Consider the following 11,823-nt stretch of genomic DNA (forward strand, 5'->3'; position numbering starts at 1 on the left):
ATGATGGAGTGCAGGAACTACAATAGAGCCAGCAGCCATTTGAACAGCCTCCTGTTAAGTCTCCTGGCTTGTTTTCCTCAGTTTTGTCTCATCCACTTGCACCACCCGGCGCATTTGTTCGTTTTTCATGCTTTTCATGTTGCTGCCGGGCTTTTTCAAGCTCCTTATCGCTTGATTGTTTTGTTTATCCTGGTGTCATGAACTTGAATTTGTCCAAAACGCTTCGAGGGGGGGAGAAGATCAGCGCGATGATGCCTCTTAAACGGATCATGAATAAAAGAGAGGCGACCCTGGACGGGTTGTTTTCAGCAAAAACAAAAAAAGAGAAGACTGCAAAACAACTCTGGCCCGGTCGTGCCAGCTTTAGTTATTGATTAGCTGAAGCGACACAACACGGTTCAGCTTGAGCCAGACAAAAACAGCGCACGGGGAATAAAGGTGGGGGTAAATGTGAGCGAGAGCAGAGGACCAGGGCTCTTCCAGGCTTTGGCAGACGTCCAGGAGGTGCAGCACGGTCACTTCCAGAGGGAGCGTGATTGTATCAGGAAAGGAAATGCTCGTATTAAAGCAGATTGCTGTAAAGGCTACGGCCTCTTTAGATCAGCAGGAATGGGACTGAAGCACAAAACTGTCATTTTAAAGAAATAAGCAACATTCTTATTACAAATTTGGACATATTCACGTTTGTGGGCCTTTTGAATCGCAGTTCTTATCCTTAGCATCAACATTTGGCCTTTTTTCTGTGTCCTGCTTGTGTTTCAGCTGCGTGAAGGACATATACAGTTGGAGATATTCAACCACATCCAGCAGCTTGTTTTATTGCCTGTGGTTTGGTTCTTGGGTGTTGCAGCGTTTAGTGGCTTTACAATGACTTTTATGACTTTTTTCTTTTTCTTTTACCTCAAAACAGACTCTGACGTTCGTTTTTATGAACGACCGTTTTCACAAGAAAATGGTTATTCAATCAGTCCTGCAGAGATAGATACATTTATCTGTATCCTACAAACACGCTAAACTTTAAAGTCAAAGCAGGCGTTTTAAAGACTGTCAGAGTGTCATGTGAATGCTTTTAAAGCTATTCGGATCCCATCTGACACAGTTTTGACCCTACTGTGAGGAGATTATCTTCAATTACAAGCGGTGACAAGTTTAATTCGTGGGACTTGTGGCTCCAGCTAATCACAGGTTGAGCAGCGTTAGCGTGCTCCTGAGCACGGCAGGTCCTGATCGGCACATGGTCCTGGGTGAAGGGTGTAATTAATCTATTTCTTTTTTCCACTACTGTAGCTTGTAGATAATTCAAGGGCTGTGAAAATTTGTGGCTTTCATATAACGGTTATTCCGGAAGAAATAATAATGTATAACAGTAATTATTTTCTAGTTTTAGCTGCCTCGTGAAAACAAAGAGGACCTTGAACGGCTCCATTATTTTGAATTTCCTTCGCTATCTTTCAGAAGAAACAAGATGCACCATTTCCTCCCACGAAGCTAACGGGGAAAAAAAGCATCAATAGAATGAAAGATAACTGACAGAAGTGAACGCAATGGAAACATAATATTCATGCACAAAAACAAACAAAGAAACAAAACACTTTTTGACTCTGACTGGATTCAGTTTGAGCTGTATATATAAAAACCCTTCAGAGCGTCTTCCCGAGGAAAACAACCACCGCACAAATAAAGTCAAAACATGTTATTTCCAGCAGTTTCATTTCATCTTTCTCACACATGGGATATTATTTGAGTTTTCTTTTTCTGGCCTTTTGCATCTTTAAAAATATATCTTAAGCTTTATTTGGAGTTGTTTTTTTTTTTTTTAAATAAACCAGACAGCATGGTTCCTTCTCAGAGAACATCACCCACACCCACACAAACACCCACTCTGCTGTTCCCACTGTGTGAGAAGACTGCAGAACAGAGGTTGGCAGCAGTCTGCGGGGCTACGGATGCTTATCACACAGGCTTACAAATCCCCCCTGATGCTTCTGATATGGAGGACAATGGGTATGCGTGCGTAGTGGGAGCTTTCTCCAAAGCCTTATTGAAACTTACTTCACTTCTTTGCTTTTTAATGAGGTCAGAGAAGCCTGTTGGCTTTATTTCATCACTAAATATAAAGCACACAGTCATAATAAACTTAAAAGTTGAATGACTTGGGCGAAACAGATTTTTGTCAAGTGGATAAGTCAAAACTTTTTTCTTCGAATGAGGCATCAGTTGGATAATTTTGCCTCACAGTTCCATCAAAAAGTATAATCATGGATGGGCAGGACAAATATCGTCTCTCGCCGCATTCCTCTTGTGGATTCCACAGTTTCTGCTTCCTTTTGTGATCCTGTCTTTGTACTGAACTTGGGGTTAATTGCTCCGGTGGAAGCAGCTGTGAGGCCACCAGAGTTGCAGGTGAGCTTTCAGCAGCTCTCGGTAAACACACGAGCCTCCCACGCAGCTTTGTGCCGCTTCCAAAGCAATGTTTCCTACATGTGACTGAATAAGGTCCAAACAACAATGAAACAACGAAGCACCTGCGTGCAGCTCATGTCGCTGACGATGGGCCCAGGAAGAGGATTGTATGGCTTGAAAAAAAAGAGAGAAAAAGGAAAGAAAAGTTCAGTTTTGTTTCAAATAAAAAAATAAATATCATCAGATATGGAATAAAACCTAAAAACTTCGTTATTCAGTTAGTTTTCAGTTAGTCGGTGTTGGGTTAAGCCCATTTCTTGGTTTCAGTGGAAGCAGAAAGCGGTCGATGTGGTTTACTGAAAGTCTGAAACCTCGGGCGTAGTCTGGAGTGGGGAGTAGTCTGGGGAGCTCAAGGTGCTCTGCAAAGCGGTTAAATGCATATTGAGCTGATACACATTATAGGCAACAGTTAACTAACAGGTTATGTGGCTGTTTATAGATGTTATTCAGGTTTTATTTAATTAGCAGGAAAATAGCTAATGCCATTTAAAATGCTGCCAGACTATAAATTATTCACTAGTAAAAGAAAATGGCTCAGTCCCTAATGACTGAATCAAACTACATTGTATATTATACTTTTAATACTTGACATGGTACCAATATGGTACAATTAGAGCATTAGTGCAAGGTAATACTTTATAGTCCACATGTAAGTTTGCAGCCGTCAGCATTTCAAGATTCCATGCGCCTAGTCACTGACTTTTACAGAGACTCATGAATCAAACTCAAGTTTATTTGTAGAGCACTTTAACACAACAGCAGTTGAAACAAAGTACTGAACACAAAACTTAAAACTAATTTCAAACGACTAAAACTATAAAACACAAAATGCAATAAACGTACAAAACAAGAAAAGAAACTATAGCAAAGAGGACAATAAGAGCAATAAAAACAGGGGTTGGTCGAAGGCCAGAGCATTAAAATGGGTTTTCAGATGGGTCAAAGACAAAAAGACACTGGAAAACCTGCAAAATCTGAAAGGATTTTTGTTTGCATCTATTATTTTTTGATTAGTTTGTTACCCTGTTTTTTTTTAAAGGCCTTTAGAGGCTACAGTAAACAGTATATTGCATTTTCATTACATAGTGAATTCCAATATATAATGTTTTAAAGGGTTAAACAATAACAGAAGTTGCTATTTTATATTCACAGAGCAGTATAGGCTCTGTTTTTAAGGACATGGGTAGATCTAAATGGCAGTTGACAGCTTGCATGAAGAGTGCACAATATAAACTATAATCAGCAGGAAAGCCGTGTCAAGATTTGTAAAGTGCTTTTAGCGCGTGCTTTTTTTTCCCCCTTCTTCTTTTCCTTTTCTTTTTTCTCGCTCGGCCGAAACTGGCTGGGTCTGCGTGCTATTTTGAAAGTTCTGAATCGATGCCATGTGAACACGCAGCGCTGCAGGTCCAGCCTTGGAGGCGTTTCTCCCGAGTATCAGCAAGTGCAGGGCGACGCTCCCACTCAGTCGCTTCGGGAGGCGGACTGAGCCACAGCAAGTCCCTTTAACTGGAGCTGAGCTTAAGATCCAGCGTGCACGCATCTGACAAACACATCTGTTCTGCAAAGGAGAGAAGGATTTTCAAGAGGGAGGGAGATAAATACAGGTAAGATAAGAAAAAAAAAGTTTTGGAGAGGGAAACTAACACTTTCTAACACAGATGCACAATACCTTCACAGCTTATTAAGTTAGTTACTTAGTAACTTATTTTTTTCTGTTTCAGGAATCCCTTTAGCGCATTTTTTCCTTATAGAAACCGGGGTTTGATAATATGCTGCGCGTAACAAGTGAACCAGTAAACTTGGGACGGGAGTGTCGTCATCACAATTACTATTCACCGTTTCTGTGCGCTTTCTGTTTGTTTTCCTCCACTTTCAGACCCGATTCTACTACTGTATAAGCTCAGACCTGATAACAGAAGCTCGTTCCCTGCCTGATATAGATCAACAATGACAACAACAGTGACATTGTGTGCGTTTTTCGCCGTCACCAGCGGTCTGACTGCCTGCCTGGGACAACTCCTCCGATTTGGCGCTCATGCGTAATGACGCACCGAGCAGCACTTGAACCTTTATCTACACGGAAACATCCAGTGCTGCTGCGGAGAGAGACGGGAGATGTTTATCCCGAACTAAAAGCCGGTAGATCGAGACTGGCAGGGCCAGGGGGAACCCTTGACGGACACGTTGCACCTGCACTTTTGTTATCGGCGGCATTTGCACATGAAAATGCTCCTCGTTTGCTTTACTCTGTGTGAAGAGTTAACAAAAGAGCTTTTCGCCTTTTTCACCCCCTCCTTCTTTGTAACTGGATTGCAGGTTGTAAAGGGAGACAAGCAGAGATGCACTGGGAGAAAGAGAGAGCAGGGCTTCATGTGCAGTCCCTGTTATCAGATGCTGTGGGTGTTAAAAGCTTAATTGGATGGAGGTCTGTCTCTACCTGGCACCTCCAGGTATTTTCCATATAATATGAGGGATTTAGACAGGAACCACTGAGAAGCTTTATCTCTGTTCACAGGATCCCTACATTTAAATGAGCTCCCCAGTATCTCAAAGGTAAATGATATCTGATATGTCTTCTTATCACAAATAAAGGAGTATAAAGATCAAATAAAAGTCAAATTTGTTACCCTTAACTGTTAATATAGTTCTTGCTGGTCAAGTCCTGCATATGTTTACTGAAAATACAGAAGTATTAGTCAAATATACATAATATTGAGGAAGAAATCCTTATGTACCCCCTTTTTAACACATTATAATCCTCTTTTTTGTTGTGATTTGTTAGATTTAAAGAAAAAAAAAGCTTTATCCTGTATGCTGCTTGGACAATTGAATCTGTAGTTAATGATTAAATGCTGTTATTTAAAAGTAGGTATTCCCCTTAAACATGTTGGAGTGATATTTCTGCAGACGGCAACGGTAGAACAAAGGCGCCTGCACATCTTAAAATGTTCACCAGGCTCCTCATTCATACTTTTTGCACATCATTACATTTCCCCTGCTTCATCCTCTGTGACTCTGTGCCAATTATCCCGCGGTCGGCACCGGTCTCCCACGCAGACAGATGTCTGGCACGGTCACATTTCACCGCTTTCTGTCGTGCTGTGTCACCCAGTGGACGGCGACCCTCTTTTTAACCCCGGCCGGGCTGTTTCACAGGCGTCAAACCTCCCGCTGATCTCCGCACACAGTCGGCTCGGTGGGCGTACGAGTCGGCGAGGGGCAGCAGCGGGGTTAAGCCACTCGTGTTCTGGGTTTGATCTATCACCTCTCACCTCTGATCTCCCACACGGCGGAAAAGCTGACAGTTAGCTGAGAGAGACGTTGCAGGAGAAAAGCTGTGCAGGGGCGACTATTTGAGAGGTCCATAGGACTCACAGCGGGTTACCGGCATTCCAGACTGAACTAGACTGCTACTTCTGTAATCCTGCATGCTGTTTTCAGTCACCTCTCCCTCAGTATTCACGCACAAGGCGTTAGAAATTCTGTGCGTGTGCTCTTTGGTTATAAGATTCAGATGTTGCAGAGTGACGTATTTGGGGGGGCTCTTCTTTGATCGTCTGGGTGGTGACAGCTGATCCCTCGCCCTCTCTTTTCCTGTTTCACGACAAGAGAAGAGACGTGGGATTCATTGTGTTTTTACAACAACAAGCACGTCAGGTTTTCCGCTCTTGACCGGCGTTTTATCTAGGAATGCCCAGAACGCTCCGGAAATGCACCCTATTTGCGTTTCTCGATCCCATTTCCGTATGTCCAGATCTGAACTCCGTGTCAGAGGAACTAATGTAAATATTTACCGTGCTGCCCCCACGGTGTGCACATCAGTCACAGAACGGTCCAGGGTCATTATTAACTCGTGAAACGGGTGTTTTAACAAGTTAACCGCATTAAGATTCCTCTGGCTCGCCTAGCACACCACAAGTGGGTTTATATTTTATTATTTCTTGGGAGTTCACGAGTAAAATAAGCCCCTTTGCAGCAGAAAAACTGTTTCTTGTGATGCCACAAGCTGGAAATATTTCACTCTTAATCAGGATGGATGTGTGTAACAATAAATGATAAGTTAATGTCGTGTTTTTACAGGATCTGTCCCAGTCAGAGGTTACGTCCCGGTGGTCTGCGGCCTCCCCCCAGTGCTGAAAAATGAGTCTGAGCACCAGCGAGCTGGAGGACCTGTGGGAGTCGTGGGGGGAGCTGAACTTCTCCGAACCCTTCAGCAACATCTCCAGCGTGGAGGCGATGGTGTGCGCCTCGGCGTTCAACCGCAGCGCCCTGCTCTACTCCATGTGCGTCCTCTACTCCTTCATCTTCGTGGTCGGCCTGGCCGCCAACGCGCTGGTGCTGTGGGTCAACGTGCGCGCTCAGAGGGACTCCACCCCGCGCCACGAGACGCACATGTACATCGCCCACCTGGCGGTGGCGGACCTGTGCGTGTGCGCCACGCTGCCCGTGTGGGTGAGCTCGCTGGCCCAGCACGGCCACTGGCCCTTCGGCGAGGTGGCCTGCAAGCTCACGCACCTGCTGTTCTCCGTCAACCTCTTCGGCAGCATCTTCTTCCTGGCCTGCATGAGCGTGGACCGCTACCTGAGCGGGACGCAGCAGCGGGAGGAGGGCGGCGCGCGCAGGAGGCTGATCCGCCGGGCCGCGTGCGTCGGGGTGTGGCTGCTGGCTCTGGTGGCCTCCCTGCCGGACACGCACTTCCTGCGCACGGTGAAGGCGACGCACGGGGACACCATGCTGTGCAGACCCGTGTACCCCGAGGAAAACCCCCGGGAGTGGATGGTGGGGGTCCAGCTCAGCTTCATCCTGCTGGGCTTCGTGCTGCCCTTCCCCGTCATCGCGGTGTTTTACGCCCTGCAGGCGAGAGCCTTCTCCCGCTCCCCTTCCTCCTCCTCGTCCTCCTCTTCCTCCCCGGTGGAGCAGGAGCGGCGCGTGAGCCGCAGGGTGATCCTGGCCTACATCGTGGTGTTTCTGGCCTGCTGGGGGCCGTACCACGCCGTCCTCCTCGCCGACGCCCTGTCGCAGCTGGGCCTGGTGCCGCTGACCTGCGGCCTGGAGAACGTGATCTACGTAGCCCTGCACCTCACCCAGTGCCTGTCCCTGCTCCACTGCTGCTTCAACCCCATCCTTTACAACTTCATCAACAGAAACTACCGCTACGACCTCATGAAGGCCTTCATTTTCAAATACTCCACTCGGACGGGCTTGGCGCGTCTCATCGAGGCCCCCAACATGTCCGAGACCGAATACTCTGCCGTAGCCGTAGAAAACCCGCCTCTCATCTGAAAGACAAACATTTTTAATGACTCTGATGCAGCATAAACTTATGTTACAGGTGATTTCTTCTGTCCAAAGCCAATTCAGATTCTTTTTTTTTAACAGAAACCTGCTTTAGTCATAGATAAACTTGAAGACTGCGACTGGTCGTCTCTGGTGGACTGATTGAAAAGCACTTAAAGCAGTTTATATTAACAGCTGATACTGAAATCATATAGATGCTAGTCATAGTTGTAAAGTAAAACCATTGATTTTAAACTGTATGAAATCGTTGCCCTTACTTGTGTGTGTGGGACTGTATTATGTGTGCGTTTGTGTGCGTGTGTGAGTGATTTGCGATGTATATTGACAGTATCAGCAGTGTATTATCTATGTATCTCGTTGTATTTATATGCATCTAAACAGTTTTGCCTCTTTCCTGTTGCAAATGCAAAGTCTTCACACACTGTCGTCCGCTCAGCGCTCCACGTCGCACAACACTGCCTCATCTTCACGCCGACTGGCTCTGTGATTTAGTCCTGCTGTCTCAGGGTGAATCAAAAATATCAGCTAAAGCCCTCAGAAAGTGAAGCTTTTAGATTCAAGTACTTTATTTCTTCGAAATAGATGTATTTGAGGAGATTAATATCAATCTTGTGTCATGAAATTGCTTATTAGCTCAGTTTATTTCAGCTTAGCCGTGCCACCTCCCTTACCGTTCGCTTTTCTTCTGGCTTTGATAATAATCCCTGGAGGCTCCAGCTGGGACTACTGATCTTGCAGAGCATCTAAATGAAGTTTCTGATGTTTGCTGAAGGTTATTTTATTCAACCAAACATCACAATACCGCGCTTTGCCATTTTTAATTCACAACAACGCTCGTAGTGGAAGAGGCGCAGCCCATAGGTCCATGTGGTATTAATCGCGCTTCGTCAGCACAGAGACCACAGACGGCTCAAACTTTATGAGCAAATGAAAATAAATGGCTTTTACTCATCCACTGCAGGCAGCAGCTGAATGTCGTTTGATACCGAATAACCAAAATCGTCAGCGCATTTACCTTGGAGCTGTGCGTGCGAATACGTGTGTGTCTGACAGCGAGGGGGGATGTTTTGTTTTGTCATAGACTATTCGCCGTTTTATCTGTCTGCGCTGATGCTGAGTACGATGTGTCGCGTGGTTGGTTACACATGTATGCTTTTACACTGAAAAGATGTGGGCTGTGATTGGGACAGAGTGGAAACAAACATGTCTGCACAAGAGCAGAGGCATTCCTTTGACATTGTAATGTTTTGTTATATATTAAATACAGAGAAAACGCTGCGCCTCGTTGCTTTTTGTCCAAATATGTCCTTCATCTCCTTCATGTCTTCATGAAATATCATTGTAAAAACACATGCAAATTGATTTTATTCTTAGTGGCGTATTCATCTAAGTAATTAATGTGAGCGGAGCTGAGGAGCTTTTACCCTTTAGTTTGAGCATCAGACTTGAGCTGGAAACAAGAAAACAGGATCCGTCTTGTTTTCTGTCACCTTTGTTTAGAAGACTTCAGACGGCTTTTAACTAGTCACAGGTGGTTGGGTTTATGACATCTATCATTCTTTTGTAACAAGGGGGGAATGGGGGGCAATTTGGTTAAATCAAATTTGACAAAATGCCTCCAACGAAACAGTAATATCCGTGTGCCGGGTTTAAGTGTGGCAAAGCTGCTAAACCCCAACTGTGTAATTTTCATGTGCAGAAAAAAACCCAGTGTAGAGCTACTAATTACACTTCTGGGAAGAGAAACCCTCCCCTGGCTGCGTTGTCCTCGGGACAACTGACAAAAACCTCCACTCAGCCTCCAGCTGAGAGGAAATCAACATCTTCTGTTGGAAGCCGTTGTCTTCCATCGGCTCATAAACCCACCGTGGATGCGGTGAACGCTCTCCTACGTCACTAGTACGTTTGTGTGTGGCGCTGCCCGGCTCTCTGCTGAAGGCCACATCGTTGCCGGCTGGGCCGATAAGAGAACTGTGCGGGGAATTTTGAAGGTCAAACCAAAGCGAGTGACCTGCTAATGATACCCTCCCAGCTTCCTTTCTTTCCCAGCGCTGGCATTGATCTCGTGGTGCTCCTAGTGTGCGCTGGCCTCCCTTTCCTTTCTTGTGTAAATTATTTTCCCCGGCAAAAAGACTCTTTTTCTGCTGACCCCGTCAAACCCTTACGATGGTTCTTTACAGGTCAGCGAGCCTGCGCCGACTAACTCATATGCAATAGCCAGCGTACGCTTTGTAGTTGCTGGAATGTAGGTTCGTTTGCTTTTGACACTGTGATCACCCTAGCTAGCGGGTCCCAGGAAAGAGTTATGGTCCCTAATTAAGCCCATGTGCTCGGAAACTATGGAAGGTTGTAACTCGGCTAAATGCAAAGACGCTGTACGGTCGAAGCGTTTCAGATGTAATCAGCATTGTTCGAAATCTAGAGACCAAACAAGAAGAGACAAAACTCCTCTACAGGACAGAGCCAAGAGATGAGTTGATATCGATCTTTGTAGATTTGTCTAAGAGTGATAGAAGGCAAGTATTTTAAGTCCCTACTATGTATTTCCATCAACCAAAAATGTATGTTAAGACATGAATTATTATAAATCAAACTGTGGTAAAATCTATTATGTATCTGGGACATACAGAGATATTTTTAAGCAAAAGTCCACCTCATTTGTAATCTGAACTAGTGAGGAGGAAGATATCTCACAGGAGATGTGTTCACGTCGATACTCTTGTCTGTCGCTTTGAAGCAAGATGGATAAGCTGGTTAAACAAAAAAATGTTGACTGTTGATATCTTTGGGATTTTGTGAGGGCGATGCAGGTTTAGGACCCGAATGAAAGAGACTGTGACGCAGAAGCAACAAACAGACGTCTTTTACTGAAAGCAAAAGTGCTGCCACTGAAAGATATCCAGAAAGCCAGAGACAATAGTGAGGAGCGCAGTGAAGAACAGCAGCACGGGGAACAAAGTGACAACGGACTGGCAAGGGGAAGAAAGAAAGAGACAAGAGCAGGTGAGGCTATCAGGGAAGATAACAAGAAGGGGAGTAAAAAAAACAGCACATATTTAACAAAAAACAGAGCAGGAAAACCATAAATCTTTACAAAAATGCATAAAAAAGAACAACTCGTGAAATCACAACTGACACAGAACAGAATTTATAAATTAAAGACCACAACAAAACCAGCAGAAACCCTGGTCGTATGCACATTTATGACCAAATGCTACATTAATATGTCCTAATTTCCTTTATTAAAGTTTAATATAGGAGAAATACACCTCATTCGACCATACTTGATGTTGTATTTATTAGTTTCAATCTCATCTGAGGGAGAAAAGCCTGTGAAGGGTGAATATAATGTAGAGTTTTGCTTCTCAATAACTCAGTTACACGTATTTCGACTGAAACGTTCTCCCACTGTGAACTTCGCATCACAGTTTGGCATTTATAAGTTGACTCCCTTCATAAGATGGAAACGGTATAAGTCGCAGGACCCGTCACACCACTGAGCCGGTTCTTTGCACAAACCCGGCCTCGGATCAGGTAATTATGAACGCCTCCCGCTGCAGCGCGTCACCTCTAAGTGCAGTTCTGCAGATTTGTGTGATCCTCTTTGCACCGGTGGTAAGATTTACAGTGAAATGAATGAGGTTCAAAGCCTGGTGTTTAAATCTGGCTCCATGCATCATCTGATATCCATGCCTTTTTTTTTCCATACAGCAGCTTATTATACAAGTTATCAGACATCATGACACTCTTAATGGGGCCTGTCTGCTTTAGTTTGATTTAATAAAACCAAGCAATGGGAGAGAAAGTCCGTTAATGGTGTTTTTTTGGTCCCATTGCACAACGATAGCCTCTATCGTATGCTAAGAAAAGATAACATTAATGAATTATGAAGCACAGAGGAGGTGGGGAGGTGGGGAGTAATTTAAAGCTTGCACATTCTTCGATGCCGTTCACAGCGGGAGCGCACTTTGAAAGTTCATTCATTTATCATACTCTGTTTGCGCTAACACCAAAGGCCTGCGTGGTAAATGAAACTGTAATATTATTTCTGGACCATTTCCA

The 11,823-nt window shown here is 44.6% G+C and overlaps 1 protein-coding gene across 1 annotated transcript; it reads left to right on the plus strand.

Moving 5' to 3' along the window:
• The first annotated feature begins 3,914 nt into the window (after positions 1–3,914).
• On the plus strand, positions 3,915–9,039 carry ackr3a (atypical chemokine receptor 3a). Its single transcript, XM_061723387.1, has 2 exons — positions 3,915–4,067; positions 6,544–9,039. Exon 2 carries the CDS (start codon positions 6,604–6,606, stop codon positions 7,744–7,746), a length of 1,143 nt encoding a protein of 380 aa, XP_061579371.1. The 5' UTR covers positions 3,915–4,067; positions 6,544–6,603; the 3' UTR covers positions 7,747–9,039.
• The last annotated feature ends 2,784 nt before the right edge of the window (positions 9,040–11,823 follow it).

This window comes from Cololabis saira, chromosome 6 (genome assembly GCF_033807715.1).
Source record: "Cololabis saira isolate AMF1-May2022 chromosome 6, fColSai1.1, whole genome shotgun sequence".
NCBI lineage: Eukaryota > Metazoa > Chordata > Actinopteri > Beloniformes > Belonidae > Cololabis > Cololabis saira.